At 57.9% G+C, this 27,095-nt stretch overlaps 2 protein-coding genes across 4 annotated transcripts; one reads left to right on the top strand and one right to left on the bottom strand.

The window, feature by feature from the left end:
- The first annotated feature begins 187 nt into the window (after window positions 1–187).
- Window positions 188–16,023, top strand: PSD (pleckstrin and Sec7 domain containing). The gene is made up of 17 exons (XM_061162476.1): window positions 188–755; window positions 2,001–2,738; window positions 3,010–3,112; window positions 3,597–3,957; window positions 4,698–5,138; window positions 6,325–6,519; window positions 6,686–6,766; window positions 6,984–7,096; window positions 7,731–7,789; window positions 7,918–8,007; window positions 11,941–11,984; window positions 13,403–13,593; window positions 13,696–13,766; window positions 13,873–14,030; window positions 14,199–14,343; window positions 14,615–14,758; window positions 15,222–16,023. Exons 2-17 carry the CDS (start codon window positions 2,085–2,087, stop codon window positions 15,450–15,452), a joined length of 3,081 nt encoding a protein of 1,026 aa, XP_061018459.1. The 5' UTR covers window positions 188–755; window positions 2,001–2,084; the 3' UTR covers window positions 15,453–16,023.
- Window positions 16,024–16,124: 101 nt separating this feature from the next.
- Window positions 16,125–23,900, bottom strand: NFKB2 (nuclear factor kappa B subunit 2). 3 transcript variants are annotated; one of them, XM_061162474.1, is made up of 23 exons: window positions 23,780–23,900; window positions 22,416–22,508; window positions 22,052–22,133; window positions 21,867–21,907; window positions 21,507–21,605; window positions 21,276–21,427; window positions 20,904–21,010; window positions 20,639–20,797; window positions 20,265–20,369; window positions 20,078–20,163; window positions 19,861–19,999; window positions 19,496–19,624; window positions 19,169–19,378; window positions 18,948–19,089; window positions 18,468–18,582; window positions 18,163–18,376; window positions 17,840–18,009; window positions 17,611–17,713; window positions 17,332–17,483; window positions 17,132–17,201; window positions 16,725–16,897; window positions 16,500–16,611; window positions 16,125–16,403 (listed from the first exon to the last, which is right to left on the bottom strand). In XM_061162474.1, exons 2-23 carry the CDS (start codon window positions 22,434–22,436, stop codon window positions 16,279–16,281), a joined length of 2,706 nt encoding a protein of 901 aa, XP_061018457.1. In that variant the 5' UTR covers window positions 22,437–22,508; window positions 23,780–23,900; the 3' UTR covers window positions 16,125–16,278. The 3 variants fall into 3 exon arrangements, with proteins under 3 accessions (XP_061018457.1, XP_061018456.1, XP_061018458.1); XM_061162473.1 differs by lacking the exon at window positions 23,780–23,900 and having other exon boundaries at window positions 22,416–22,714; XM_061162475.1 differs by lacking the exon at window positions 23,780–23,900 and having other exon boundaries at window positions 16,125–16,400; window positions 22,416–22,713.
- Between the last annotated feature and the right edge of the window lie 3,195 nt (window positions 23,901–27,095).

The raw sequence follows: 27,095 nt of genomic DNA, 5'->3' as shown, positions 1-27,095 counted from the left end.
AGTCCATGCGTTATTCCGTCTATCCTCTTACTCCCAGGCGGCAAGATGCCTAACTCAGGCAGCAAGGAAGTTCTTTTTGAAGTCTGACTAACATCCCTCCTGCTGCATCCTGGGCGAGTGGTCAGGGCCCTGTCTCCTGAGTCCTAGTCTCAGAACCCCCGGAGGGTTTGAGGCCGGGTTCTCTGGATATTTCTTCCACAAATTGATGGTCTCTTGGATTTAGGGGGCAGGTCCAGTCTACACCCGTACCGTGTGCTGGCGCGGCCGCGTGCTCGTGGGGGCGGGAGCGCGTGTGGCATATAACAGGTCATGTGGCAACCTCCTAGGGACACGCGTGGGGTCTGGAGCGGGACACGCGTGTGCAGCTGGGTCCCGCGTGAGGCTCAGGGGGTGGTGGACGAGAGGGACGTGGACACGATTGGGGTGGGGCATGTGAGGGTCTGAAGAACAGACCAGAGGTTCCATACGTCCTCCCCCTCGTCAGGGGCGGGTCTCAGGTTGGCGGGAGAGCCCAGCGGGGACCTAGTATCGAGAAGTGGGGGGCAGCCTCTGGGGCTCAGGGCCCCGGGAGAGGGCGGGGGGGTGGGTGGGTGGGGGGATTAGCTCTGAGCCGCGCGTAGGGGGGAGAAGGAGGGACTGAGAGGCGGGCGGGCCTGGAGCAAGCGGGAGCAAGCGGGAGCCGCGCTGCCTTCACAGCTGAGCTGGGCCCAGCCTCTCCCCTGCCTCTCCTCGGCCCCAGCTCCAGGCGAGCAGCGGTGAGTACTGACGCGGCTGAGTCCGGGGCTGCACTGAGGGCACAAGGGGCCCCGACTGAGCTTCAGAAACCTGCCTGGCAAGGTTGTTGTTCCGGACCCTTGCCTCTACCCTGCATTGCCACCAGGGGCCCCTTTACCCCTTTACCCCTTTATGGTCGTTCCTGGGCTGGACAAGATCTGTCCTACCCCTGGGGGTGGAGAGAGAGACCGGGAGAAGGGTCTGGTGTAGCTCAGCCCCACGGCTTCCCCTCAGAGACCAGTGACTGGTGGGGGTTAGGGGAGAGGGTGTATGTCCCTGTTTAAGTATGTGTGTGAATAGGCATCTGTATTTGTGTCTGATTGTGACCAGCAGGTCTCTGTGAGTGTCTGATATACCTGTGTCTCTGTGTGTCTTGGGGAATGAGGGCCTTGTGTGTATATTTGGGTATCTCTTTGTGTGTTTGTTTGATTGCCGTGTGTGTGTGTAAAACAAGCATGTGCCTTTCCATTACACACATATTTGTTATGACTGTGAGAGTGTATGAGGGTGTGTCTTTGAGCAATGTGTGTGTGTGCCTGTGTCTGTGTGTGCTGGAGGGTGTTGCCTATGAATGTGTTAGCTGTGTACTGACATTATTTGTCCTTACATGTGTGTGTGCATGAGTGTGTGTACCTGTATGGAGAACAATAATGTCCTTTTCCCATTCATCGTGTATGTGTTAGAGTGTCACCTGTGCCTCTCAGCCTGTCATGTCCCTATATACCACCCCATTCTTCCTCCCTCTCCTTCCAGGAGGCCTGAGTCCCCTCCCCTTGAATGAGGGGCTCCCACAGAGAGACTGTGGGAAGCCCCTGGCCGTATGATGATGATGGCTGGCTGATACTTCTGATCCTGAGGGTGGGGTAGCAGTCTTCCCCCTCCCCCACCAGAAGTAGTTCCAAAATGCCACAGTGACTCTGGGTTCACTCAGCTTCTGAAATAGCTTCCTCGGTTCTCCCAGGGTGATGCTTAGGGCCCCCAGGCAGAAAGGACAGGAGCCAGGGGCCCACTGGGGCATAATTCTTTTCTCCTCAGGCCTCCATGGAAATAGCCCAGCAGGAGGACTGATCGCCACCCCCAGGGGTGGGATCAGTGCTGCCACATTCCCAGGGTGGCCTAGACCCCTGGTGCCCAGTGGCCCCATCTGCTTTCCCCTCCCTGTCTCTGCCCTCCCATCCTCCTGACTCCCCAGCAGTTCACCCCCTGCTCCCCTTCCTCTCTTGCAGGCCTGTCTGAAGAGCATGCTGCCCGCTCACTCCCCACCTGGCCTGGCCATCCCTGCCCCCCCAGCCTGACCCCCCGGCCCCAGCATGGCCCAGGGTGCCATGCGCTTCTGCTCGGAAGGCGACTGTGCCATCTCCCCACCACGATGCCCACGGCGCTGGCTCCCCGAAGGCCCAGTGCCCCAGAGTCCCCCAGCCAGCATGTATGGCAGCACAGGCTCCTTACTCCGGCGAGTGGCAGGTCCAGGTCCCCGAAGCCGGGAGCTTGGACGTGTGACAGCGCCCTGTACACCTCTGCGTGGCCCCCCTTCACCCCGCATTGCTCCCTCACCCTGGGCACCCTCTTCACCCACTGGGCAGCCCCCACCAGGGGCCCAGAGCTCTGTGGTCATATTCCGCTTTGTGGAGAAGGCCAGCGTGAGGCCACTGAATGGGCTGCCTGCTCCTGGAGGCTTGAGTCGGAGCTGGGACCTGGGTGGGGTCTCTCCCCCCAGGCCCACCCCAGCCCTCGGGTCTGGCTCCCATCAAAAGTTGAGGCTAGAAGCATCCACATCAGACCCGCTTCCAGCTGGAGGAGGCTCAGCTCGGCCTGGCAGCCAGGGCCTTTTACAGGGGCCACCAACTCAACCCCAGGTTGGAGCAGATGGTCTTTACTCCTCTCTCCCCAATGGGCTGGGGGGACCCTCTGAGCATCTGGCCACATTATTCCAAGGACCTGCAGACACTGGACTCCCGAACCAGGTATGTGATCTCTCTTGGGCTCCCTGCAACCCCACAGACCCAGCAAAGGCCAAGGCTCGTCTTGTCTCCATGGTGGTCTTAGGCCTATCACTCTGAATTCTTCAGTCTGGGCTAAATCTGCCTCTTTCTTGCTCTCTGTGTTTGTCCTTATGTCTCTGTACCTCTGTCCCTGTATGTTTTTCCTTCTATGCTTTTGTCCCATGTTCTTGTGTCTTTGTATGTCTGGTTTTCTCTCTGGGTGCCTGTGTCTGTGACTCCCTCCTTGGCTTAGGGGGACATCTGGTCCTCACCCCGAGAAGTCTCCTCTCATGCCCAGAGAATCGCTCGAGCCAAATGGGAATTCTTCTATGGCTCTTTGGACCCCCCCAGCTCAGGTAAGGCCTGGGACTGAGGCCAGGGGAACAGGACAGGGCCTTTTCCACAGGAGCCATGGTATGCTAGGGAGCCTTCCTTTAAACTCCCCCAGTCCTTTCCTGGGCTTCTGAGTTGGCTAATGCCTCTCTAAGCCTCAGTCTTTCCATTCGTGTTATGATAGCAGTTGGGGATGGCAGCTGGTTTGGGCACCTGGAGGCAGCTGGATGGTGCAGGGAGGGGAATGGCAAGATATCAAGGGCCATTCCTTGGAGGAGCAAAGAGGCTGGTCTCCCTCAGGCCCCTCAAAACTGTTTGACAAGAACTTGATTTGAAAGGAGCTTCACCAGGAACAAGCTGAGTTTGTAGCAGGAGGAATGGTGGCTAGACAGCAGAAGAAGTTCGGGCCAATATGAGGCAGTGGGGGAGATCTCCTTCCAAGAACAGAATCAGGACAGGGAGCTGACCTGAGTAACCTGCTGACCTGGATGCCTATACACACTGCAGGTGCTAAGCCCCCAGAGCAGGCCCCCCCATCTCCACCTGGGGTGGGCTCAGGGCAGGGCTCTGGGGTGGCTGTGGGGCGAGCGGCCAAGTACTCCGAGACGGACCTGGACACAGTGCCCCTGAGGTGCTACCGCGAGACCGACATCGATGAGGTGCTGACTGAGCGGGAAGAGGCTGACTCGGCCATCGAGAGTCAGCCCAGCTCTGAGGGCCTGCCTGGCACTGCCCGCCCACCTGCCCCACGTCCTGGCCCATGCCTTGGCCCTCATCCCAGCCTGGGCAGTGGCAATGAGGACGAGGATGAGGCAGGTGGGGAAGAGGATGTGGACGACGAAGTGTTTGAGGCCTCAGAAGGGGCCCGGTGAGTGAGTAGGGGAGCGGGAGAGGAAAGTGACTTGTTTCTTCCCACTGACCCAGAGCCAGGGTTGGGCTCCAAGGGACTGGGATAGAGACCAGGGTGGGGCTGGGAGTGTCAGGACCAAAGCTGGAGTGCCGACAGGGCGGTGGAGCACGGGATTCTGGACCGAAGCCTGCGGCCCGGCAGAGTACCGGGGTTGGGGTTGTGGGGGGCCATCATCAAGAACCCAGGAGGGTAGGAACACAAGGATAGAGGAAGAAAGGGGTTCTAAGGAAGGACAGAGGGGCAGGGTGAGAGGCCAGAATCAAGCCTGGGGGCTTGGGAGCATCAGTTTAGATCCTGGATCCTGGCAGGAGAATGTGGAGTGTGGGGGCTTTCCTCTCTGTCTCACACCCCATTGCAGCTTGGAGCTTCATCTTCTTCTCCTAAGATGTTGCCAGAAATAGAAATGGAATGGCAGGAGGGGAGAGGATCAGGGAGAAGGAGGAGAAAGGGAGATTAGCAGGGAGTGAGAGAGGAAAGGGATTGGGTACTGGGGATGGGTAGGGCTGGGGTGTTCTGGGGGCTCTGTATAGCTTGGTGAACCTGTGGTGGGGAGCCCTGAGCTAGGTAACTTTTGGGAGGGGCTGGGAGCCTGTGAAAAGAGATAATCCCCTTCACAGAGTTGGTGTGAAAGTACAGTGAAATGCTGCCTGAGAGCTGTCCTCTAGGCCCCTGATCAGAGATTCTCCCTGCCCCTGCAGGCCAGGTACCCGAATGCCTCACTCCGGGCCTCTCAAGTCACCTCTGCCCTTTCTACCTGGGACCAGCCCCTCGGCTGATGGGCCTGACTCTTTCAGTTGTGTGTTTGAAGCCATCTTGGAGTCACACCGGGCCAAGGGCACCTCCTACACCAGCCTCGCCTCACTGGAGGCCCTGGCCTCACCTGGCCCAACACAGAGCCCCTTTTTCACCTTCGAGCTGCCTCCCCAACCCCCTGCCCCCAGGCCTGATCCACCTGCTCCTGCCCCACTTGCTCCTCTTGAACCGGATTCTGGTACCAGCTCTGCTGCTGATGGGCCTTGGACACAGAGAGGGGAGGAAGAGGAGGCAGAGGCTGGAGCCAAGCAGGCCCCAGGCAGGGATCCCCCTAGTCCCTGCCACTCAGAAGACAGCTTTGGACTAGGGGCAGCACCCCTGGGCAGGTGAGTGATTCTTTGGTTCCTCAGACCTCAGGCCCTAAGGTCCCAGGAACAGTTGCTCCAAGAGATGGATCCTGAATGTGAAAATGTGGTTTATATTCCTGACTCCTGACTGGGGTGGTTAGGGGATACAGATGTGTTTTGCCATTTGGAGGACTACTTTCAGTGGCTGTGAGTGGGAGTCCCTTAGAGCCTGCCACCTTGGTCTCAGACCCAGCGACTTGTAAAACCATGGTTCAGGATGGAAGGATCCCTAGAGAACACCACCCTTTTTCTCTAGAAGGCCGCTTCCCTCCTTACATAGAGCCTCTAACCTGCTTAGAATTCTTCTGCCCTTACCCCACCCCCCAGCCTGGAGGTTCCTCCCAAAGAATCAGCCACCAGCCTCTCCTGTTGCCTCTCTCCCATGTCGCCCACCCTCTCCGATCTGGAGTCTCTCACCCTTCCCCAGGAAGTCCTTTCACCAGGCTAACCTTTCTGCTTTCCCCTCTGCCAGCTACCCTCTCAGTCACTGAAGCCATGGCAACAGGAGGGGGTGGCCAGGGAGACAGGGTTGCCTAGCAACCAGGAGTTTCCGGCCTCTGTCTCTGGGGTGACAGGTGGCTTTGTGAGTAGAGCAGCTGGGGTGGGAAGGGAAGGGAGGAGGAGACAGTGCCTGAGGGGGTGTGCTCTGACCCCCTATCCCCTCTACCCCAGAGCTTACTTCTTTGTGGGTGGAAGAGAAGGACCACGGAGGAGACTCCTCTTGCTAAAAGGCGGGAAGAGGAAAGACGTAGGAGCAAGAGAGTGTCTCTGCTGCCTCACATCTTTGACCCTTCACTGTTCCTCCCTAGCAGTCCATCTATCCTATCTCTGCCCATATTCTCAGAGAGAGAGGACTCTGTCCTGAGTAGGGCCAGTGTGGGGATGGGGAATCTATGTCTAATAGCAAACTTAGGGAGTTTGGGGGAAAGCAGCCCGAACTCCCACAGCAGCAAGATGGATGTGTGTTAGATTTAAGGCAGGACTTCCACAGAGAGGTATAATGATGGACTAGGCTGATGGAAAGAATCTCCTCTGGAGAAAAGAAAAATGCCTTCCCCATGTCCCAATCTTTCCATCTCTGTCTACTGGGTCTGGAGGCAGAGGAAACATCTGGATGGCCCCTGAGGGCTTGTCCCATCTCTGAGCTGGTGTTCTACCCTGGCAGCGAACCACCCCTGAACCAGCTGGTGTCTGATTCGGACTCAGAGCTGGACAGCACAGAGCGGCTGGCCCTGGGAAGCACTGACACCTTGTCCAATGGGCAGAAAGCAGACCTGGAGGCTGCTCAGCGCCTCGCTAAGAGGCTGTACCGACTAGATGGCTTCAGGAAGGCGGATGTGGCCCGGCATCTGGGCAAGAAGTAAAGACACTGGGCTGGGATTGAGGATGGGGGGAGAGGGAATGCATTCTGTGGGCAGCACCTCCACATCCCCTATATCTGATACCCCCAGGTCTTTAGGTTACCCCCACCTGGCCCCTTCACACTTGCCCTTGAGACTCCACCTGTCTCTCTGCCCTGCCCACAGCAATGACTTCAGCAAACTTGTGGCTGGCGAGTACCTGAAGTTTTTTGTCTTCACGGGCATGACTCTGGACCAAGCTCTCAGGTGGGTGTCCAGCCCTTTAAGAGCAGGCCCTACTCTCTAGGCCTAGTGTGCAGGGCATCAGTTATGCCTGCCCTGAGCCCTGGGCCTGCAGTTTAGAGCCCTAAACTGCCCTGAAGTCACTCTTCCCAAGCTGACTGGGCATGGCCAGGAGAGCCTGAGTTGCCTGGTAAGGGGACCTTGAGTAGATGTGACATGCTCCCTCTTCCCCTCTCCCCAGGGTGTTTCTCAAGGAGCTGGCCTTAATGGGTGAGACCCAGGAACGGGAGCGTGTGCTGGCCCACTTCTCCCAGAGATACTTCCAGTGTAATCCTGGAGCCCTGTCCTCAGAGGGTGAGGAGGCCAGGGTCAGGGTTTTCCTGTCTGGTCATGGAGGCAGATAGGCACTGCATCTGTGCAAAGTGGCATGAGTGTGTGTGAAGTACATGAGTGCACAAGCTTGCAGGCATGCAAGCACGCATGTATGCAGACAATACTGGCATGACTGCACAGATGTGGAACTGTGCATGTGGGCAGGTACAGCGCTACAGGCTAGTGTGTGCTGTGAAGAGGCACGTGGCAGATGTGTTTGCATGCTGTTGTTCACATATATGTACAAGACAGTGCTTGACCTGAGTAGGGATTCTGTTTGGCCTGCGTAACTGTGTGGGGCCCAGCTGCTTGTGTTTAATGCATAGACACAGAGGAACCTTGGTGTTGGGGGTGAGCAGTGGGCTGTCCCCAGAACCTTAGGGAGTTAGATAGGGTGTCCTAAGAAGAGGGAGAGGTCCTGTCTGAGGGATTTGCTGGAGGAGAGAGGTCTTTGCTCCAGAGGGGTTTGCCAGTGGGATCCAGGACTTTACGAAAGTGTGGCTGTGGGCGAAAGAGGGTCCGAGAGGGGGCAGGGCATGAACTGAAAGAAAGAGGAAGGGAGCTGTCGGAAGACCCCTTGGGAGGCAGCCGAGGCTAAATGTTAACTCTCCCCTAGACGGTGCTCACACGCTGACCTGTGCCCTCATGCTACTCAATACGGATCTCCACGGCCACGTGAGTGGGGGGTTGGGGGGACGGAGACGGGAAAACCCCGTCCGGCCGGAGACTTCAAGGCCTGGGAGGCGAAGGACCGCCCCTCCCTGACCCCCCCAAAGTTGATAGGCCTCTGTGCCCTCCATTAGAACATCGGGAAGCGCATGACCTGCGGAGACTTCATTGGTAACCTGGAAGGCCTCAACGAAGGCGGCGACTTCCCCAGAGAGCTGCTCAAGGTGGGGGGTTGGGGCAGGGCAGAGGTGGCCGGAGGGGAGGGACAGGGGACCTGTCAGCAGGCCTCCAAGGCGGGTGAGGCGAGGGGCCTGTGAGCACCCAGCTCCTGCTGTGGAAGCCTGGGCTCTAGTGACTCAGCCTGGGGACCGCCCCCTCCCCCAGCCCCCAAGGGACTGGCTCTCCCGGAGCATGCGCTCTCATCATCCCCGCTGGCCGTGGGGGAGGGCGGAGCTGGTCTGTAGAACACGTGATCAGCGGGCCCTGGCCTCTGTATTTTGCCTTCATTAGTGCCTTTCCTACAGTGTTCACTTGAGTTGTGGTGTATGGGCCCCGCACCAGGGTGTACGGCCACAGAGGCCTCCCTGGTACCGCTGCACCGGAGGGACCCGGAGGTAGAGGGGCGTGAAAGGGACAAAGGCTTTAGAAGATCTCGAAGTCAGCACGAAACTGGGACTACATACTGAGCTCCTGGGTCCTTAATGGGCAGGCCCTGCGCCCGGGCGCTAGAACCTGAGGGTTAGCTACACTGGAGCTGGTAGGATGGGAGGAGGTGGTGGGTGTCCTGGTCCCTGGCTTCACTCCTCTCCCAGATCCGGTGGTGCTTTATCCGAGGAGGCCTGCACTCCCAGAGTTGTCAAGGGGGTCCCCGGGCACCACCTACGTGTGACAGTTACAGGCGTGTCTGTGAACTTGGGGTGTGTTGAGCTTCTGAGTTTGGGGATGCATCTGAGTGGGGCTGTCTTTTGTGAGTTGTGGGTGGTTAATGGTTGGGATATATACTGAGTTTAGTTGTATACTTGTATACGTGTGATTTAGGGTGTCGGTGAACCAAAGGGGTTTGTCTGACTTGGAGTGTGTTTGTCCTTAGGTTTTATGATGTAAAGTGTATCTGATTTGGGGGTGTAGATTGTGTGTTTGTGTGTGTTGGGATGTATATCTGCAAATTGTCTATCCGGTTTATGACATGTGTCCATGAGTAGGGGGGGTGTATGTGAGTTAAAGACTGTAAAATTTGAGGTGTACCTCTGAATTTCTACTGTCTGTGAGTTGAGGTGAGTGTGAACTGGTGCATCTGGCTAGTTGGGATGTATGTAAGGTGGGGTGTTTGAGCGTGATCTGGGGTATATACACAGGCATTTGAAGTATCTGCGGCTTGGCGAGGTGGGTGATTCCAGCTTCTTGGCCCCTCCTGGCTCCATAAAAAAGGGCCACTAGGAGGCGTTCCGACCTGTCTCCTCACCACCCCACCCTGCCGAGCCCGGGGGGCGCTCCAGACCCTACAGGAGCAGCCCTCCTTCACAGCCCCAACCTCCCAGCGCCTCTGGAGCAGGCCACCCGCCCCCCCGGAACCCCCCACTGGCTCTCCCAGGCGCCTCCCCGGTGACGGTGACGGCGCGCCGCGGGCCCTCCTCTCGGTCGGACGCCTCCATGTTGCGCCGTCCCCGCCCCCAGCCCTTGCCCTCCCCTCCCCTTCGGCGCCCCCCTCCCGCTCTCGCCAAGCTGCAGAGCCGACCGCGCCGCCGCCGCCGCCGCGCGCTCTGTGCGTCGGTGGGAGCCGAGCCGGGCCGGGCTCGGGCCGGGCCGGGCCGCTCGCGCCGGCTGTCGGGGGAGCCGTCCGCGGGCCGTCCGGGCTGTCCGGGGCCGAGGACGGACGGGGGCATGGCCGGGGGCCGCGGCGCGCCGGCCAGGCCAGCATGATCGGTGTCAACAGCATCCACAGCAGCGCCGGGCGGCTGCGCTCGCGCTCGCTGTGCTCCGTGCGCTACGGGCGCACCCACCGCGGCGCGGAGACCCTGTGCTACGGCTGGCCGCAGCGCTCGCGCAGTCTCAAGCCCGTGCTCTACACCGACCTGGTGGTCAGCCGCCTGCAGAGCCGCAAGAAGAAAAAGGCGGTGAGGGCTGTGGGGCCGCAGCTCACGCCAGGCTGCGGGGCGACCGAGGGGGTTGCTGAGGGCGGCGCGCCACTGAGGGGGCGGCTTGAGGGAGGCGCCGAAGGCGGCACGAGCCGAGGGGGGCCTCGCTGGGGCCGAGGGGGGAGCCCGACAGGGACAGAGCCCATGGGTAGCCAGGGGTGGGCATGGATGGAGAGGGCAGGGCAGAGGCCCTGAGATCAAGTTGGGGATCTCAGACCAAAGGGTCCTTCTAGGTGAGAGCACGATATGGAGCTCACCCGTGGGGTTTAGGACTTTTGGAAGGAAGACGTGGTTGTGGACCAACGGAAGTGCCGAGAGGGGGCAGGGGATGAACTGGGAGGCTGGAGACAGGATTGCAGGCAGGATCTCAGTGACCACTTCAGCGTCCTGAAGTGGTCAGACAGTTGGAGAGTGAGGGCTTGGGCTCTGAGCTATGCTGAGTGTGGGCTGGGCTTGTGTTTGGGCTGTGTGTGCACCTGTCTGGGTTGTGCTGTGGGGTGGAGGTGGTGGGGTGTACCTACCCCAGACAGGGTGCGCACAGGTGAGATGCTTGGCACTTGGGGCTAGGCATAGCGGGTGGACAGTGAAAGAATCAGAGACCATGTTGCGTGGGGAGCGGAGCCCAGGGCGGGGGGGCTGTGTCCCATCTTGGAGAAGGTGCCGACGTCACCACTGCACCCAGTTTCTCGCAGGCAGGCAGCAGCACACGCCACCACACGCCACACACTTAGCCGCACATGCTGGGGACACACCCACTCACAGACAGGCTGGTGGAAGCACCCCCACAGTGGGAGGCACTGGTGTGAGCCCATGTCGCAGGCTGCTCCCAAGAAGAGGGGTCCCCTGTGCCACTCCTGGAACTCATCTTCTCCTCCCACCACCCTAAGGCCCCTGCAGGCTCCCCAGGCCAACTCCACAGAGAGAAGGGACTAGTTCAGGAGTTCACAGGGAGTTTGTAGTGGACAGGGTTTGGAAGCTAAAACTATTTTGCCCTCTAGACTAATGTCCATTCCCCAGTAACATGAAGTATGGGCATGGGCAGGGGGTTGGAGCACCCTGGCATTTGGCTTGGTGGGGCTGTCTGGGTTGGGGGAAGTGCTCAGCTTGCTCTGGGGTTGGGAGCCATGAGAGTGTGTTCTCTGTTAGCCAAGGAGGGAGGTGACAGGGAAAGTCCTGTTCCTGGGCCTCAGTTTCTCCATATGCTCTGTGTGGGTTTATTCTGTGGAAATAGGCCAAAACATGTGGTTGGGGAAAGGAGAGCTTCTTAGGCTGCTCTTTCTATTCCCTCTAGAGCCGTGCTTCCCCCACCCGGGATCTGAATAGGATGGCCCTTAACAATAACGACAGTAAAGATGCATGCTAAGTTACTTCAGTCGTGTCCAACTCTTCAAGCCCGTGGACTATAGGCCAGGCTCCTCTGTCCAGGGGATTCTCCCGGCAACAATACTGGAGTGGGTTGCCATGCCCTCCTCTAGGGGAGCTTCCTGACCCATGGGTTGAACCCACATTTATCTCCTGCATTGGCAGATGGGTTCTTTACCACTAGTGCCACCCGGGAAGCCCAAAGATAATAATAGCAGTTACTATATATTGTACATCAACCATGTGCCAGGATGTCTGTGTTAATTGCTTGCCCTATGTTAAACATGTGGTACTGGGACTTCCCTGGCAGTCCAGTGGTTAAGACTCCAAGTTCCTGATATGATACGGTGGCTGTGGGTTTGATCCTTTGTCAACGAACTAAGATCCTGCATGCCCCACAGCTCAGCCCCACCAAAAAATAACACATGGCAATCCTTTGTTCTTCCCATAGACACTTGTCTTGCAGCTCAAGTGGGAGATCTGGGCCTGGGTTCTGCCCTTCGCTCTACAGCTTGGGTCATTGGTCATTACACCCATGCCCATCCTTACCCCCAGTTCTATCTCCTCCCCCTGACTGGGAGGGAGGGCTCTGAGCACTGGCATTGGTGCACCTCCCCCAGGACCGACCCCCACCCCCCTGATTTGTTCCTTCCTCCCCAGGCCTTGTACAGCTCCATCAAGAATGAAAAGTTGCAATGGGCCATGTGAGTCCTGGGGATGTCTGGAGGCGGGGTGGGGGGGATGAGATGTCAGGAAGGGGCTGCCTGGAGGGGTTGAGAGCACTGAGGTGGGCTGAGTGAACCCTGGGGCTGTGAGACAGGGGAGGTGGGTGAGACTGTGAGAGGCTATGAGGCTGCCTCACTTCCTTTTTTGGAGATCCCGCCTGGATGTGGGGCCTGTGTCTTGTCTCTAGCTGGTTGTTTTGACAAGCTGGGTTGGGTAGGTGGCCAGTATCAACTGGCCTGGGAGGAGGGGTGCAGAAACAAAATGGGGAGGTCTTTTGGCAACCCAGGTGGGAAAGTAGAAGTCTCTGACCAATAGAGGGAGAGCCCCTTCTTGGGTCCTAGGGAGTCCAGAGTTGTCTACTCTTGGCAGCCCCAGTGAAACAGAAAGCCTTAAGAGTTGTCTTGGAAAAGTCTAGTCTGAGGGAGGAGGTCTAGTGTTGAATCCCCCAGTCTGAGAGTACAGCCTTCATGTAAACAGTCATACTTGCTGGTATCTGCTCAGAGTCCAGTCACTGCTCAGTTTAGTTGGGAGCTCCCTCTGCTCATCAGAGGAGGCAAAGCTCAGGACTTGAGTACAGGGTGGGGATCAGGGAAAACTTCTGTGAGGACTGGTCTTGCGGCAAGCCTTGAAGGAGAGGAAGAATTGTTTGGGGAGAGAAAGAGGGAAGTTGATATTTGGGAGGCAAATGCATGGTGGCTGAAAGGAGTGTGGGGTGGGGAGACCAAGAGGAGGTAGGCCTAACTGGAATGGGGAGTGGAAGGAAAGACAGTGCTGGTGGGGATGTGGTGTAGGCTTCATGTGGGAGGCAGCAGGGCGCTACTGCAGGTTTTTGAGGAGGGAGTAACAAGATAGAATCAGATCCTTTAGATGATATCTGACAGAGCCTGCAGACCAGGATGTACAAGGGAACCACTAGGAAGCTCCTCTTGCCACCATTTAGCCAACAAGCTGTGAGTAAAGCTTGGTGCTGGGTGTGGTTGAGAAGCTGAGTCAGACGTTTCTGCCCTAGTGCAGAAGGGAGTGAGGGGTGTGTGTGCAGAAATGGAGAGGACGGGGCTGGGTCCCTGTGAAGAGAGGAAGGGACAGACATGGCCCTACCCGTGGGAGCTCTAATATGGGGGCAGAGACATGCTGGCTCGAGGAGCCCTGATCTGAGTGGGGAGGTATAGCGGCACCTTGGGCCACCGGGTCTGAGGCCGGAGATGTGGCTCCAGGAGCCTCAGGCTGAGGAGAACCACACCCTCTGTGGCTGCTTCTGTGGAGAAGAGGGACAGCCCTCCCACCCCCTTCTCCACAGACACTGGAGAGCTTTCCTGGGTGCCAGAGGTCAGGACTGGATGTGGGGGCAGGGTTGTGGCTCCACGACCAGCCCCCTCTGAGGTGATCACACCTGCAGAGACGAGGAGGAGCTGAGACGCTCTCTGTCTGAGTTGGCCGACCCCAACCCCAAGGTCATCAAGAGGGTCAGCGGGGGCAGTGGCAGCGGCTCCAGCCCTTTCCTGGACCTGACTCCCGAGCCCGGGGCTGCAGTCTACAAGCACGGCGCCCTGGTGCGAAAGGTGCACGCAGACCCTGACTGCAGGAAGAGTATGTGGCCAGGTGGGGAGGCCTGGGAGGGGGATGGGAGTGGGCCTGTTTCAGGCCCCCCCGACTCATCTTCCTCACCCCCCACCTCTGCCCACCCACCAGCACCTCGGGGTAAGCGTGGCTGGAAGAACTTCCACGGGATCCTCAAGGGCATGATCCTCTATCTGCAGAAGGTGTGAGGCCAGCCCAAAGGGGTGGGGCTGGGGTGGCTCAGGGGATGCAGGGGGGTGGGCTGGGCTTGGCCAGGACTGTGGCCAGGACAAGATGGGCGCCCCACAGGAGGAGTACCAGCCTGGGAAAGCCCTGTCGGAAGCTGAGCTTAAGAACGCCATCAGCATCCACCACGCGCTGGCCACGCGGGCCAGTGACTATAGCAAGAGGCCGCATGTCTTCTACCTGCGCACTGCTGACTGGCGGGTCTTCCTCTTTCAGGCCCCGTGAGTGCCCTCCTCTGGCCCATCCCAGACCCCTCCCCCATCCCCAGCAGACTCCCCTCCCCTGTCCCCGGACTGCCTCGTTCCTTCTCGGGCCACACCCTGAGCCGGCACTGCCATCGCGGGACGGATCCCTGGCCCCAGTCCCAGGTGGCTGTGCTGTTTCCCCAGGAGCCTGGAGCAGATGCAGTCCTGGATCACTCGCATCAATGTGGTGGCTGCCATGTTCTCCGCACCCCCCTTCCCAGCTGCCGTCAGCTCCCAGAAGAAGTTCAGCCGCCCTCTGTTACCCAGCGCTGCCACCCGCCTCTCCCAGGTACCCTCCCCTACCTCCTGTCCACCTGGTGCCTCGGGGCAAGTGGGGCGCTGGAGTGGGGCTGGCCTAGGCTGACCATACTTGAGGCTGCTGCCTATGATGTGGCTGTCCACCGCACAGGGGACAGGGGGCCATGGAGGCTGAATTCCAGTCAGTTAACCCAGACACAGGGTGCTTTGTTCATCCAGAGGAAGGGGCACCTTTTCAGAAACCTTGCACAAAGGCACTGTCTATGCCAGAGTAACCCTAATCGTGCTCCCTTGGCCCCTAGGAGGAGCAGGTGCGGACCCACGAGGCCAAGCTGAAGGCCATGGCAAGTGAGTTGCGGGAGCATCGGGCCACGCAACTGGCCAAGAAGGCCCGTGGCAAGGAGGCTGAAGAGCAGCGGCAGAAGGAGGCGTATCTGGAGTTTGAGGTAAGCTCCCAGCCCAGGCACCTCTTGCTCCATCAGGGCCTGTGTCCCATGCACAGGCTCAGACATCTGGTTAAGGGCATGGCTCAGAGTGCGACTATCTGGGTGACCCTGGGCAGGCAGCTTTCTCGCCATGAGCCTCAGTTTCCTTTCGAGTGGGACAGGGAGGACAGTAGTCTGTCCCCACTAGGGTGATGAAGGGAGCCAACTTCTGCCAAGGGCTCCATTTTGCTGACTCTGGTAAAGGCTCCAGGAACATGAGGTGCTACAGCTGGCAGGCTACAGAGTCCAGAGATGGCACCAGAACACCCAGGGGTGTGAGTGGTCAGTCAGTCTTTGGGGACTTCAGGGGCCTTAGAGGTTGGCAAGAACCTGGCGTCTCCTAGCCTTCTTTGGCTCCCTGCTCCAGATGGGGTGGGCTGGGCAGAGGGGGACCAGCGGGTTCACCGCTGCCCTTCTGCTTCAGAAATCCCGCTACGGAACGTATGCAGCGCTGCTTCGGGTCAAGCTGAAGGCAGGCAGCGAGGAGCTGGATGCAGTGGAGGCAGCAGTGGCCCAGGCTGGTGGCACGGAGGATGGACTCCCTCCTCCTCACTCCAGTCCCTCCCTGCCGCCCAACACCTCCAGCCAGCCCCGGGCTCAGTGTCCTGACTCAGAGGCTCGGGCAGGGGCAGGCAGTGGGCGGTGGAAGCCCTGAGCTGGGGGTGGGAGTTGGGGGGGCGGTGCCCACCAGGCACCTGCATGACATGGCCCTGCCTAAGCCCGGGCCGGCCTCGGGCCACCTGTGAGGGCCTCTTGGTCCAGGGCCTGACCGCGCCGGACGCGGTGTCCGGGGCAGGGCAGGGCTAGGGCATGGGCCTCAGGAGCCTTAGGCTAAGGGCCCCTCCGAGACCCCCTTTTTGTGATAATGTTTTGCACTTTTTCGTACAGGGGATGGGGGTGGGAGGGGCCAGGGCCCCTGGACTCTTGATGCTCCTTTTTTTTTTTGTGGGGGAGACCTGACGTTTCTGCTTTCTGCTGAGACCACCCCCACCCCTGACACCAGCAGTCCCCCTCCAACCTGGGGCCTGGCTCAGACACAAGCCAGGAGTTGGGGTTGAGCTGGTTTCCCTCCCTCTGCCCTGAGGGCTCACCCTCTCCCTTGCCAGAGGTGGAGGATGGACGTCCAAGCTGAGGCCCCAAGCGCAGGCCAGGCAGTGCAGCCTTGCTTCCCTCCTCCAGTGGGCCCTGCCCTTTGTATGGCCTCCACCTCCATTAAAACTGCTCTCGACTTGCTGGCTGGGCCTCCTCCTCTCTCCAGTGCCTGGCCTGAGGCCAGGGTAGGCATTTGCTTCCCGGGGACAAGCATCACACACATCAGGGGCTGCTGTAAGTTGGAGAGGAGGCCAGGCCCCCTCCCTTTCTCATGAGAATCTTTTATTTGCCCCAACTGAAGGGTGGGCACGGGGTGTTAAATAAGAACTGGAACAGGCAGGGTCACTGTACAGAGGGGGCCCGGAAGGGGCTGGTGGGTGGGGAGCAGTTCAGTGCACCTGAGGCTGGGGGTGCCCATGGCAGAGCCCTCCTGGTGGCTCAGGAGGTGGGCCCAGCTTCTCTGTTTCCTGTTCCACCGACTGGCTCCCATAGGCACTGTCCTCCTTCACCTCTGCTGGGGGCGTGGACACGGGAAAGGGCGCAGGGAAGTCAGGCCTCAGGCCTCCCACCCTCCAAGCCCAGAGCCACCTCTCAGTTACGGCCCCTTTACCTGTGCTGGGCAGCTTTTCCTGGGTCTCTGGACCCTTCAGCAGCCTCACCCCTTCCTCCAGGCCCATGTCAGACAGGGCATTCAGCAGGCCCGCCAAGTCGCCACCAGCCAGCTGAGGAGAAGGAAGAGGCATGAACCAGGAGTTGTGGTTAGGGTATGGGATCCCCGAGGAAGCACCAGAGCTCTGAGACTGGGACATGGAGCATGGGTCGGGGCCTGACTGACCTGGTAGCTGCGCAGGAGGCTGCCACTGGGCGAGGCTGTCCTTCGATACGTGTCCACCAGACTGCGCAGCCCTAGCCGTTCTGCCAGCTCCGCCCAGCTGCCCTGGGCTCCTGGCCCGTCAAGCAGATGCTCCAGGTTCTGTAGGACTGTATCTTCAAGGGGTATCTCTGGCCCTGAAGGGGACACACACATAAACATGTTAGTTACCCCCAGAGATGGCAAAGACAGACACCCAAATGTCACCTTTCTCTCAAGGCAACCTGATAGATAGGGCAGGCAGGGCCACTGGGGCAATGGATGGAGGACGGGGATGGAGAAAGGGAGACCGCCTTCAGTGGACCGTAAGGACAAGAGACCGCTGTGAGCAGGGGTCAGGGGTCTGGCAGTGGGTGGGGGGAGCTCCTCACCTACAGGGCTGGGCGGGGTCAGCGGCGGCGCCATGGTGTCCTGAGCAGCGTTTAGCAGCAAGGTCTTCACCTGGGGAGACAGCCTCAGCCTTGACTACCTCCCATCACAGTCCCTGACCCCAGGTAGCAGCTACTCAGGACCCCATCTATAAGCCCAGATGCCCCATCTCCTGGTACTGCTAGTCCTGGGCTGGCCTCACCTTGCTGCTTCGAGTGAGGTCAAGAGGTGTGTGGCCCCGGAAGCTGCCTCGGGTGTCCCTCTCAGGGCTCTCGGAATCTGAGTCACTACCAGAGGTGGGAGGTGAAGGCAGTGGGCACAGGGGCTCCTCGTTCTCTGCATGGATGTCAGCACCTGGGGCAGGGAGATAGTCACGGGGAGGCTCCCTCGGAGCCCACATTAAGGACTGCAGAGTGGGGGATCGGGCGGCACCCCCTTCCTTCCCGCACCCCTGTTCACAAGCCCCAGAGGTGAGACTGACCAGCCTTCAGAAGGAGGCGGGTGAGCGTTGGGGATCCCAGCCCAGCTGCCAGGTGCAGGGGTGTGTTTCCCGCAAAGGTGCGGGCATTCACGTTGGCCCGGAGCTGTGGGGTGCGAGGGAGTGGCTGATCACAGCACTGACTGACCCGCTGGGCCTCCCCCCACACCTTCTCCGTCCCCAGGCCCTCCACAGCCCTTGGCTCCACTTTTCCCACAGTCCTCAGTCCCACCTTGGTGACGAGATGGGTGACCAACCCCAGCTCCTCCATCTCTGTGGCTAGATGCAGGGCTGTCCGGCCCCCCTGCCGCTCTGCAGCCTCCACTTCAGCCCCACTCTCCACCAGCAGATCGAGGCACTCGGGGCTTCGGGCACGGACTGCCAGGTGGACTGGGTATAGCCCTAGTGACACAGGGTATTCAGCCTGCAGCTGTGCCCCTAATGTGAGCCCTTGACCAGCTGACCTCCATGCCTCACGTCCACTGTAGGCACTCCCCAGATACTCTCCCTGGTGCCCACCCTAGCCCGCTGGTTCAGATGAGGTGATGAACTCACCTTGGAAGTCGGGCACATGCAGCAGTTGGGGCATGGCAGGAACCCCACTTCGCAGCAGGGCGCACAGCAGGTCGGGGGCGCTGGCACCTGCCCGGAGTGCCAGGTGCACTGCTGAGTCTCCGTGCCGATCCAGCAGTGCTGGGTCTGCGCCCACCTGCAGCAGGAAGCTCACCACCTTCGTCTGCCCTGTGATCACTGCCAGGTGCAGGGGCGTCTGGGGGAGGCAGACAGGGTGAGCCAGGCTTATACCTTGCCTCACCCACCTGACTTCCAACCCCTCCCCCTCACCAATAGAGGCCCCTCACCTGGTGCAAGTGATTGGTGATATTAACCACGCCGAGGTGCGGGGCATGGTAGATAATGTGGGCTATCTGCTCAATGACGCTGGTCTGCCCGTGGATGATGGCCAAGTGCAGCGGCCTAGGGATTGGGGTATGAGACTCTGGCCTAGGAAGCTCAGCAACTTGTTATGCTTTACTCTCATAACGCCACCACCTCCATAATCTCCCTCGCTGGGGCCTCTCCAGCCCACGAGAGTAAATCCTTCCGCGCACCTTTTGTGCTAAGTGCGTACTATTACTGTGCCTCTTAAACAGTCGACAAAACTGAAGTCTGTAGAGATTTAAGTATCTTAAACAGAACTAGAGCGTAGCGAGGCCGAACTTGAAACTGGGTCTGCCTAACTCCGGAACCCTGGCTCTATAGGTCCCTTCCCTGCCCCACAGCCCACGACCTTCCACCGGCGCGCTGAGCCGTGGTCCCCGCCCGCTCTCCCGCCCACCTACGTGTCTCCATTCTCATCCTGCGCCGTCAGCAGGTGGCGCTGTCCCGCCAGCAGCGAGCGTGCGTCCGCCGTGACGCCGTAGTCCAGCAAGGCTCGAGCGCTGCGCTGCGCCAGGCCGAACAGGCGCGCGTTGTACTCCCGGGCTGGGGGCGACAGGGGGCGTGGGTGTGGGCTAGGTCCCCACCCGCAGCGTCCCGACCGCTGGGATTCCCGAGGTCATACCTCGATGCAGCAGCTCCGGGGCTTGCTGTTCGCGCTGGGGCGTCCCGGGGGGCGCGCTCGGCTCTGCGGCTTCCTCCCCAGCATCCACACTAGGCGTCTCAGCGGCCATCTGCGCCCCGCCCCCGCCTCCCGGGTAGCAGCCCATTGGGGCCGCGCCCGACTGGTAGGGGCTGTAGGCCAAGGAGGAGGGGAAAAAGCCGAGGCTGCCACCTGTGGATACAGGCAGGACTGTGGGGAGAGAGCACCAGGAGGACTCTCCCAGATTTCTTCCCCACAGCTTTTCTCCCCTTTATCCCATTGCCCTTCCTGCCACCAGCACCACCTCACCTCCTCCTCCAGCTCCTCCATAACCCCCAGCCGAGCCCCCAGAGCCTCCACCCATGTGGGAGCCACCCCCAAAGGGCTGGGAGAAGGTGGGCAAGGCTTTCCTCCGCTTCCGCTGCACCTCCTCCTTGTCTAGGGGTAGAGGGAAATGAGATGTTAAAACCCCAACTCGCACCGACTTCAAGAGCCCTGTCCCACACCTGGTAATGGCCTTTCCCCCAAAAGCCCTCAGGCTGGCTCTCAGGGCCACCTCTTTCTGGGACATTCCCTACTCCTGATTTCACTCATGGGTCCCCTGGCCTAGTTCTTGGTACCCTCCAGTCAAGCCCCCGCCTCCAGCCCCCCTGGGATCTTCAGCCCAGCTCCACCTTCTACCAGAGGATAATAGGTGAACTGTTTGGAATCAGAGACATCCCCCCCACGCTTGCGTTTCAGTTGCAGGAACACGGTAACAGGACGCTCAATCTTCATCTTGTGATAGGGAGGTGTTCGGAACACAATGGCATACTAGGGGGAAGGAGGACATAGGTGTCACTAAGGTCTTGACTTAATTTGAGCCCAGACCCAGCCCTGGTCCTAGGGTACCTGTTTGTGAACATCTGTAGGAGAGAAGTCCCCAAAGGCCTGCCATCCATTCTCATCATCCTCGTAGAACCGAACCTCAATGTCATCTACAGGGAAAATTGAATCCATAGGGCCATTTGTCCTGAAGCTGTGTTGCTCCCCAAGCTTGATACCCATCGCTAGCTCCCAGCCTGGACTCCAGCCTCACCTTTCTGCACCTTGTCACAGAGCAGATAAACCTCATCTCCACCCCGCACAGAGCCAGCTGTCTTGTCCATTCGAGAAATCTTCAGGTTTGAGGCTCCAGGAGACTCTATGGAGATGGCATATCAGTTACTTGAGATGATACAATAGCCATGGTCCCAACTAGGGAGCCAGGTGCTTTGTATTTTAACAACCCCAAGAGACACTGCCAGTATCTTCATTTACTCAGAGAGGGGACATGACTTGCTCAAGATCACTCAGCTCATACATGATGGGGCCAAGTTCAAACCCGGGCATGTCTGACTCCACAGTTCGGGGCTGCCCTCCACACTCCCTCTGGCACCCAGGCCCAGCACCCCAGGTGGTCAGGATACTCACTGCTGTCATGTATGGGCTGGGAGATAACTGGCTTCAGGGGCAGAGAGAAGGAGCCATCGCTGGCTCGAAGGAAGGCAGAAAAGCGCAGTCGCACAATGCTCAGATCCATCACCTTCTTCAGTTCCTTGGCCTCCTGCTCCAGCTCTCGACGCTCAGCCTCTGGGCAGTGGGCATACATGTGACCCCCTGGACTCCTCCGACCCCTGGACTCCTCCTCTGTTCCTTCCATGACCACCTCCCATGACTCCCTCCATATCCTCCATACCCGTAAGGCCCTGGGGCCTGGAGCGAAGACGCTGCCTCTGAAGTTTTTGTATCATAATCTCCATCATGTTCTTTTTGGTCACATGCAGGACACCCAGGTTGTTAAATCTGTGTGGGGGCAGGGAGAAGTCAGAGGCCTTGCGGGAAGTTCTTTCCTCCTGAGGCACCCTCCCCACAGCCAAGGCTCGGCTCAGCTCTACTTCCTCTAGGAAGCTTTTTTAGTTTTTACTTGGGGCCCTAGGTTCTGGGGCCAACCAGAGTCTTTTCCCTTGGTCAGATGCTAAGCTCACAAAGGTGGGCTGGGACCGAGAACTGGCAGGCAATGAGGGGGCACACCAGTGGGGACCAGGGATAGCGGACACTGGGCACCTACTGGGCAGTCATGTCCTTGGGCCCCACAGACACTGCGCAGACCCCCAGCTCCGAGCACTGTTTGCCCACCAGACTGTGGGCGTGAGCACGAGGTGGGTCACTGTGTGTTACCAGGTCCACCTCAATCTTGGCAGGTCCCTCGTAGTTACAGATCTGTGAGGGGTGAGGGCTGTCAGTAATGCCCATGGACACACTGTCCACTAGCCCACCCTCCAGCACCACCCTGGCTCACCTTGACTGTGGGATAAGTCTTCCGGCCCTTCTCGCTAGAGGCACCTGGCAGTCCTCCATGGGAAGGGCCTTCACAGCCATATCGAAATCGGAAGCCTCGCTGAAGGTGCCAGGGCAGAGTGACATTGTGACCAGGAGAAACATCCCCCCTCACCAGCCACCTCCCCAGCCAGCAGTGACCATAATGACTGGTCACTGTGTATCCTGAATCACCACCATGCCACTGTGATCAGCAGCTGCTAACCATCCCAACCCAAAGTGGGTCTGTGATCAGTTACCCTCCCAGTGGCCACCCAGCTACAACTATCCCACTTGCCCCCAAAGCTGAAGCCATCCCACACCATCCCTTTTACTTGCTCACCTGCTTAGGCTGTTCCACGATCACCAGGTAGGGACCATCAGCTGGGGACAGAGGAGCCTTGCTGAGCCAGGCTCTGCAATGGGACCTCTGAGCCCATTCCCAAGACAGAGGGCACATACCACATGCTCCTCCCTCCCTCTCCCTCCCCCTCCCTCCAAACAAGGGCAGGTCAGGGACTTATTAACCTGTCTCTGGGGCTGGCTCCTTGGGCTCCACAATGGACGGGTTGAATTTGAAATCATCATATTCAATGATGCCATCCAGACCCTGGTATGGAGACAGACTGGGATGGCAGCTGATTCTGAGCCACCCCCAGAACCCTCCACCTCTCAGCTCTCTAAACCATTAGCAATCACTCCCTCTCCTAGGCAGGCCCATAAAATAGCTCCTACTGAAAGCAGTTTGCAGAGACTGACTGACAGGCAGGGTGAAATAATCTGAGGACATTAGAGGTGTAAGGGAGTAGAAGGGACTAGGACAGGCAGGCAGACAAGCAGACAGGCACAGGGGGGCGGCCGGCTGGCTTTGGGGCCAGGTGGCGTGACTCACTGGGTCGTAGCAACTGTCCATGACTCTGGGCTAGGCCCGGCTCTGTCCGGTGGCTTCGGCCGGGTTCTGTTTCCCAGAGTTTCAGGCGCCCGCCTTAGGTGGGGAGGAGTGGCGGGGGTAGGGAGAGACAGATCAGGACGGGAGTTGGGGGGAGAGAGGGGCCCAAATTTAGGGGAGGGTCCGATCTCCTCCAACTACCCGTCCGGGTGTGGCGGGCAGGATCCGGTGGAGGGCGAGATCCGGAGCTGGGCTGGGCCAGGCCGGGGAAGGGGCAGGAAAGTTAGAACAGCTTAGGAAAGTCCCGAAAATACCAGGGGGAGGCGGGGCCAGAGGGGCGGGCCTGGAAATGACGTGACTGACCACGCCCCCTGACGGGAGGGGCGCGAGGTCTTCTCTTCGCTGGCCCGAGGGCGCCTGCAGCTTCTCTGCAAGCAGAGGGGCAGTCAGAGCGAGGGAAGGTCCCGCGGGGTTGGGGAGGGGTCCCCCCCTCTCTTCAGGGCCGGCGCCGGGGACTGGAGGGTCTTTCAAGGCCGGAGGAAGCTCTTAGTTCGGGGCCCGGCCCGCCTCCCGCCCCCTTCCCCTCCCCCGTCCTGGAGCAAACTTGGGATTTTCTACCCTCAGGCAGGCCACGGCTGATTCACCCCGGGGGGTTTTGGGGGGACATTCCTGCTGTAGGAAGGCCTCCTCCCCGAAGGCCTGTAGGTGGGGGCTCTTCCGAGTAGAGGGCCCCGGGGTTCTGTCCCGAGAAGCAGTCTCTGAGGCCAAGGGGCCGGAGGGGGTGTTGGGATGGGCACCTCCATTCCCTCTTCCCGAAAATCTCAACAGTCTTTGATTCCCACACCGCACCTGCTTTGGGTGCCCACGTCCCCCCCCACCCCGGCCCCTGTCCCATGGCCATATGTAACACATGTACATCACAGGTGTCTAAGTAGTATGTTTCAGCCCATATGCTTGCGAGTTGTGTGCATGGCGTGAACATGTGTGTACAGGTGAGAGTCCTTAAACTTCTTAGTGTGGACACATGTCAGCATGTATCTGAGAGCACAGGTGAACCTGTCTTTGAGTTTCTGCGTGAAGGGTGTGTGTCCAGGCACTTGTGCACGGGTGAGTGTGTTTTGCGTATGCATGTGTGTGCGAGTCTGAGTGCATGGACGATCCTGTGCACCTGCGGGCATACGTGTCGGTGGACGTACGGCCCGTGTCTTTGTACAAGGATATCGATGTGTATCCGCGTGTCATGTTCGTATGCGCGCTCTCTGAATGCGCAGACGCCGCTCTTCAGCTCTAGGGCTCGGTCAGCTAAGGACTCTCCTCCCGCCCTTGCCTGTGTCCCACCACCCAGGGGTCTGAACCCGGCCACTCACCGCGGCGGTGGCTCCGGTTCAGGATTCTCTCCCGGCCGGACCCACCTCGGATGGGTCGCGACACCTCTCCCACCACGACTCCAGCCGGGAAAGCCCCTTTTCCGCCCCCGGGAGGGGGGAATTCCCGTGACGTTTCCGTGCGTCACTCGCCATGCCCTTTTTCATTGGCTGAAAGTTTAACTCCTGGACTTACACAACCAATCGGGAGTGACTCAGGGGCGCCCCTTGGAGGAGAAATGTTTGTGCTGCTCTGGAAGCCAGAGTGAGAATGACCCTCAGACTGGCACTAGCTCTGATCTGGGGGCCAACCCGCTGCGGGATCCGCTGACCGAGCGCCATTCCCGAGCCGAGGGACCTGGCTCCGGTCTCCTCACACCCAGGCTTCTCCAAGCCGGCTCGCAGCCCCTGCTGCTACTGTTTTATGCTGCGCCTAATGCTTGGCCACCTCTGAAGGCGGGGAACCCCAGGGGGAAGCTGATATGTCTCAGCCCTCTGGTCCCCCGCCCGGAGCGGGGCCCGGTTGCCGGGAAGACTTGGAGGAAGAGGAAGGAAGTTGATCTTGCAGTAGGTTCTAGGGTGCCATCTGGTGGCCCCTCTGGAGCCTCAAGGAGACTCCATAATCCTCTGTCTTCCCGGGAAGAAAGTGTCTGGACCTGAAACTTGTTCCATAAATGGCAGGTTAACAGCTGGCCAGACTTTCAGACCTGAGCTCAGGAGGTTTTCCGAGGATAAGGGAAAGGAGGTATTTATCTGGGAGACTCAGGCCTTGCTCATCGATCACGGAAGTTTGGAATATTAGAGTTGAAAAGTAATCCAAAATTATTAGTTCAAATGCCTTTGATGTAAAAAATCGCCTTTTTATATAGTTTCCAATGTCCGCTTACTTTAACGATATATATATGTATGTATATTTGGCTGCACTGGGTCTTAGTTGAGATCTTTGTTGAGATCTGCTGTCTTCATTGTGTCTAGTTCCCTGACCAGGGATGGAACCTGGGTCCCCTGCATTGGGAGTGTGAAGTCTTAGCCACTGGACCACAGGGAAGTCCCTGCTTAGACACTTCTGGTGACAGCAAGGTCAGTACAGATTTTCACAAAGTACTGACCTCTGGGGCTGGACATTCCTGGTTGGTAGAATTTCTTTTTAGGAGGTGCCATGAGTAATCTCCATTTTTGGAGGCGTCCTCCCTTAGGCTCACCATGGTAGAACACAGGCTGTTGTTTCAAATCTTGCCTGCAACTTGCCCCTGACCTTAATAATGGAATGACAGGCCTGCAGTAGCTCTGCATAAAGGGAGACCATTGTGGCCCTTGATTTGGGTAATTTCCTGCCCCTTCCCCCTCTTCATCTTGCCTGCAAATTCAATGTGCCAGATACTATGTGAAGATGTATGTGTGCTCAGTTGCACAGTCATCTCCGACTCTTTGCAACCCCATGGACTATAGTCTGACAGGACTGTACCTCTGTCCATGAAATTTTCCAGGCAAGAATACTGGAGTGGATTGCCATTTCCTTCTCCAGAGGATCTTCTCAACCCAGGGATTGAAACCGAGTCTCTTGCATCTCCTGCATTGGCAGATGTATTCTTTACCACTGAGCCACAGGGTAAACTGATAAAGTTTAAACTGATAAACTGATAAAGTTAAGACTCAGAGAGGTGAAGTAACACAACCAAATACATGGTTTGAAAGGGACAGAGTGAGAATCAAACCCAGTCTCTTAACTCTAGCATAAAGCTCTTTACCCTAAATTTGTCTAAAGCAAAGCAGGTCTTCCCACCCCATTGTGAGACGTTAGACTTGGGTGGGAGTGGGTAAGAGTGGGAGAAATGGTCATATTCTAGATAGATTTGAAAGTCAGGGGCAATAAAACTTGCTGAGGAATTGGGTGTGGGATGTTGGGGAGGGGTGTTGATATAAGAAACTGGAGAAGATGAGGGGTAATTGTACATTAAGTCAGTGTAATGGATGGTATTTGAAGTTTTGACAGTGGTCACCATCACCCCACGATTGAATGTAGAGAAAAGGAGTTGACAAGCACTACACCCTGGGACATTCTGATGTTGAGAAGCTGTGGAGATGAGGAGGAACCAAAAGAGGAAATTGAAAAGACGTGGTCGGTGAGGCAGAGGAGAACCAAGAAAAACCTGTGTCTCACCGAGGTGAAGAGCATTTCACGGAGTGGGTGGTGAACTATTTAGTTGAATTAAAGCTCCTTCTCAGCTGAAGCCTAGGGTTCTTGTTTTCTCACAACCACAGTTTCCCAGTGAGCCCTGAACACAGGTGAATACCCAAGGGCTTGAAAAGCCACATACTTTATTGTTCCTAGCATTTATTGGGGGGGGGGGGTAATGGGGAAGTGTGTGCCCATTATTACTAACTCTGTAATTCGTCCCCTCTGATGTCATTCTTTTTTTTTTTTGGCTGCTCCATGGGGCTTGTGGGATCTTAGTTCCCCAAGCAGAGATGGAACCCATGCCCCCTGCAGAAGTGTGGAGTCCTAACCACTGGATCTCCAGGGAAGTTCTGATATCATTCTTTTTTTTTTTTTCACCGGACTCTGATATCATTCTTATGTGCTCAGAAAAGTCACATTTATTCTTGGTTATGTTTGTTTTTTCCTGTTTTTCTTTTATTAATTATAGTTTCTAAAAAATATTATTTGGCTATGCTGGGTCTTAGTTGTGGCATGCAGGATCTTTAGTTATGGCATGCAAATTCCTAATTGCAGCATATGGGATCTAGTTCCCTGACCAGGGATCAAACTGGGGTCCCTTGCATTGGGAGTGCAGAGTCTCAGCCACTGGGCCACCAGGGAAGTCCCCTTTTATTGATGTATAGTTGATTTACAATGTTGTGTTAGTTTCAAGTATGCAGCAAAGTGATTCACACACACACACACACGGAGAAGTAAACAGCAACCCACTCCAGTATCCTTGCCTGGGAAATCCCATGGACAGAGAAGCCTGGTGGGCTGCAGTCCCTGGGGTTACAGAGTCGGACACGACTGAGTGACTGAACAACATACACACACACACATATATTTTTTTCAGATTATTTTCCCTTATAGTTTATTACAAGATATTGAATATAGTTGATCTATTTTATATGTAGTAATGTGTATCTGTTATGGGCTTCCCAGGTGGCTCAGTGGTAAAGAATCTGCCTGCCAATGCGGGAGATATAAGAGACACCAGTTCGATCCCAGTGTTGGGAAAATCCCCTGGAGGAAGAAATGGCAACCCACTTCAATATTCTTGCCTGAAAAATGCCATGGACAGAGGAGCCTGGTGGGCTATATAGTCCACAGGGTCGC

The sequence above is a fragment of the Dama dama genome, chromosome 15 (assembly GCF_033118175.1).
Source record: "Dama dama isolate Ldn47 chromosome 15, ASM3311817v1, whole genome shotgun sequence".
Lineage (NCBI taxonomy): Eukaryota > Metazoa > Chordata > Mammalia > Artiodactyla > Cervidae > Dama > Dama dama.
This window is presented reverse-complemented; position numbering and strand designations above follow the sequence as displayed.